This window comes from Zerene cesonia, chromosome 26 (genome assembly GCF_012273895.1).
Source record: "Zerene cesonia ecotype Mississippi chromosome 26, Zerene_cesonia_1.1, whole genome shotgun sequence".
Classification (NCBI taxonomy): Eukaryota; Metazoa; Arthropoda; class Insecta; order Lepidoptera; family Pieridae; genus Zerene; species Zerene cesonia.
Window position 1 is genome coordinate 5,324,055 of NC_052127.1, and position 4,030 is coordinate 5,328,084.

Below are 4,030 nucleotides of genomic sequence, written 5' to 3' on the forward strand. Positions count from 1 at the left end.
TTTTTTTTGCGTCCCCACCAGGAATCGAACCCGGGACCCCTCGGTTTTAAGCTCACGCGCTAACCACTGTACCAAGGAGGCGGTCAAATTTTATTTCATTAGAATTTTCAAATTATTTATAGCTTTTGCATGCCGTTTCGCACTCGTATCCTAACGTTTAATAGATATTATTATACATATAAACCTTCCTCTTCAATTACTCTATCTGTTAAAAATACACCGCTTCAAAATCCGTTGCGTAGTTTAAAAGATTTAAGCACACATAGTGACAGATAGAGAAAGCGACTTAGTTTTATACTATGTAGTGATATTGTGATGGAGTCTTTGATCAGAATCCAGCCCTTGTCTGGTGCGGTGTAGTATCTATAAAGGGATGCTAATAAAACATAAGATACTGTTGATGGATACTCTGCCTGTACGTTCGTTTACTAGCGTCTGTCTCAGGAAAAAATAATGCATTAAATTATAAGCAAATGTCACAATTCTTCGACAGTTTGCAATCTCGCGAGTTAGATTACGGATTATTGACGTATCACAATGTCGAGATATTACATTTTACAGTGACATATGTTATTTGTTAACAACAGTTTCCTATTCCTTGTATAAATTTAACAAACATTATATTTTACATAAACGCTGTTTAACGTTTGCCTTAATTTGCTTTATGATAGGTATGTGATGGCTTTTATATATAATAAGCTGAAATTATACAGTTTGGCAGTTAATATTGGAATTTTGCTAATTTGAGAATATGTTACTGTTATTATTTTTATGTGGGTGAGTTATGAATTTCTCTTTATTGTATTTATTTAGGGGGTCTTTTGAGTTTAAGATAAGTTAACCATGCACGTTCCTAATAAATTGATAATGATAGCTTATTATACTAGTCGGTAAGACGTGGATAATTAAATTAGCTGAACGCTTACAAATGTCTAAAGAATTTTGAAAATTAGTTCATAAGATTAGACCCTCAATCTTACAATATTACCAACCTCATCATTTTACAATATTTAGTAAAAACAATAACCTGCTCTTGCTTCTTTATATTATTTAATTACCCCTTCACCGTAGGAATTTATCAGAATAAAACTGTATGTGGTATAGTGTATGTGGTAGTCGAACACGTTTCGGCACGAATTGGGCTAGCTCGCACCGGGGAAGTACCACACCCCCACAGAAAACCGGCGTGAACGAAACAAAGCTAAATGCAAATAGCATTTAGCTTTGTTTCGTTCGGTGAGTGAGGGAGTCGGAGGCCCATATCCTTTTCCTTACCCTTCCCAGTCCTTTTCTTTACTCCTTTCGACAATCCTTTCTTAATCCCTTCCTAATTTAAAGTCGGCAATTCATTTGTAGAGGCATAAGGTCTGCAATGGACCTTATGCCTCTCCAAATGTTCATGGGCCGTTGTAGCGCTTACCATCAGGCGTCCCACCAGCTCCATTGCAAACAAAACAAAACTATGTTATTACCTTTTCTGGGTCTCGTATATCTCTATCAAATTGCAAAGACTAAAAATTTTGTTTTTTACTTTTTTTGTGAAGTGTTGCTCAATTTGTGTTCTTAATGTGTGACATTTATCTATTGGATAATATTTTGTACGCGGCAAAAGTCCGATCCGAATATGTAAAAACGGATTAAAATAATAAAATGCAATAATTTAAAGTGGATTTATAAGTAGATAATCTTATCTAATATACTGTTTAAATGGATAAAGATTTATATCCCGATACCAATACCATGTGTCACTCATATTTGAACTTAAAAAATTATAATAAACAAAACTCTGAAATGGCTTAACTATAATAGTTATTAGTTAGATGCATATTATCCTGGGCTTAAGTGTGACTAATTGAATGCTATTCATTTAATAAGTTCACGTGTTGAAAGAAAATAAACGGTTTTCATGTAATATGTCATATTTTTTAAATGAAGTACGCAGTCGCGAGGTGAAAAAAGACAAACAATTCGACATGCTCACAAAATATGCTCTTTTACATTTACAATATTAAAGTAAGGAAGTAAAGTTTATTTTCTGTATATATAAAAAATTTGCGCGTCACTATGTTAGTTACAATACTCCTCTGAAACTGCTGGATCTCATGAAGTTTTGTGTGCATATGGGCTAGGTAAAGAATCGGCCAACATCTATTTTTCATACCCTTAAATGATAAGAAAAAAGCAGAATAGCGTTTGCTGGGTCACCTAGTTTATGTATATATATGTATCTATTGTGTCAAATAATATATGTATATCGTTTTAGGTTACCGCACAGTAAGATATATTATAGAAATTAATTTATGACTTTTCTTGGAAAATTTTCGCACATAAAATTCGTATATAATTATAAACAATTAAAATGATTTCAATAAATCATTGACGATTTGCGGATTTTTTAACATAGTAATACAGTATATCACCGTATATAAATATAACGTCACCTATCCCAGTCCTCCCATCCTACCGGGTGTAAAGGAATTAACTGGGAGGTGTGATCAATCCTTTCTTTATCCTTTACCCCTCAAAAGCGGGCAACACATTTACAGCGGCCCTACCTCTGCAAATGTACTTGGGTGGTGATCGCTTGCCAGGCGAATCAGATTAGTTGCCCGTGTTTGTATAAAAAAATAAATTACATTTGCTAGTACGTATCTTACAATATTTTTTATAAAATTTGCGACAACCCTAAAAGCCGTTAATGCAGCCCTGTTGCAAAATCCGTTCTTGGAGGATGTCAACAAACTTTTAAATTCGGATTGGATTTTGCAATAGGACTGCATTAACTGCTTTTAGGGTTGTCGCAAATTTTATAAAAAATATTGTTCCTTTTAAAAGACGACATTTGCGATCTATAGTTTAACAGTAAATTAAGAGTGACATAAGATACTTATTACGGCAGTAAGATGATCTTCTTTCTTCTTCTTCCCCTTCTCGTCGAAGCTGTGGGTAACAGCTAGTATGATATAATTAATTGTCTATCTCTGTATCACAGGTTCTTGGTGACTTGTGCATCTGAGAAAGATCGTTTTCCTGACAATTTTATTTTCGGAGTAAGTACGTCTGCCTATCAGATTGAAGGCGGTAGGGATGAAGACGGTAAGATTTCTTTATAAAAATACATTTTTTTTATATTCATACTATAATATCTCTACCAGGCAACCAACTGAAAAAAACCAACATATTTCATTATGTTCCAATAAAATTCAATAGCATCCTTATAACACTAGTTGTGCTGTATCCGCATTTTTCACTGTCGCTACTCTTTGGATGGAAATCGCTCCAGTAGTCCCCGAGATTAGCTTGTTCATACAAACAAACTCTTCAGCTTCATATCATTAGTACAGGTTTGCATGTGGTTTCACATAATGAAAAAAAAATTAAGTGTCAATTTAAATGTTTCTCTATCTACTAAAGATGTTAAATGTTACAGAAATAGAAATAATTAGAATTAAATCGATAATATTTTAAGTGAAAATTCGTTTTCTTTTATTTATTTTCGTTCTTTTTCAATAATTCAGGTAATGGACGAAATGTATGGGACGCTATAACCAGGGTACCAGGAGCGATAGCAGATAATTCAACAGGAGACATCGCATGTGACTCTTACCATAAATGGAAGAGAGATATACAGCTTCTCAAAGAACTGCGCGTGTCTACCTATAGGTTAGTGGATCTATTGTTGTATTTTAATTGTACAAGCAAAAATAGAAAAAAGCCACTATTTTAACAAAAATATACACCGCTTTCAAATTGTCAGAGTTAGACCAAATTTAAATGGCACCATACGGGATGGACCAGGTTTCAAATAAAACGACTATCATCAATATCGGTTCATCCAGTCGAAAGTTTAAAGGTAACAAAGCCCAGTCGAAAGTTTAGAGGTAGCTCATTAAAAAATTGCAGAAATTATAAAAAGGTAAAAAGTGTTTCAGTCATTTTCCAGTATATTATAGAAAATATTTAAGTAAATTTCCTCTGCATTACGAATCTTAAAAAAAGATTCGTAATGCAGAGGAAATTTACAACAAAA

The 4,030-nt window shown here is 33.5% G+C and overlaps 1 protein-coding gene across 1 annotated transcript in view; it reads left to right on the plus strand.

Annotated features, from left to right (window-relative positions):
- Nucleotides 1–4,030, plus strand: part of LOC119837202 (myrosinase 1-like) — a 15,134-nt gene that overhangs the window by 2,756 nt on the left and 8,348 nt on the right. Inside the window, exons 2-3 of the mRNA XM_038362728.1 lie at nt 2,993–3,096; nt 3,519–3,663. Coding sequence (XP_038218656.1) covers nt 2,993–3,096; nt 3,519–3,663 — 249 coding nt within the window. The remainder of the gene's footprint in view (nt 1–2,992; nt 3,097–3,518; nt 3,664–4,030) is intronic.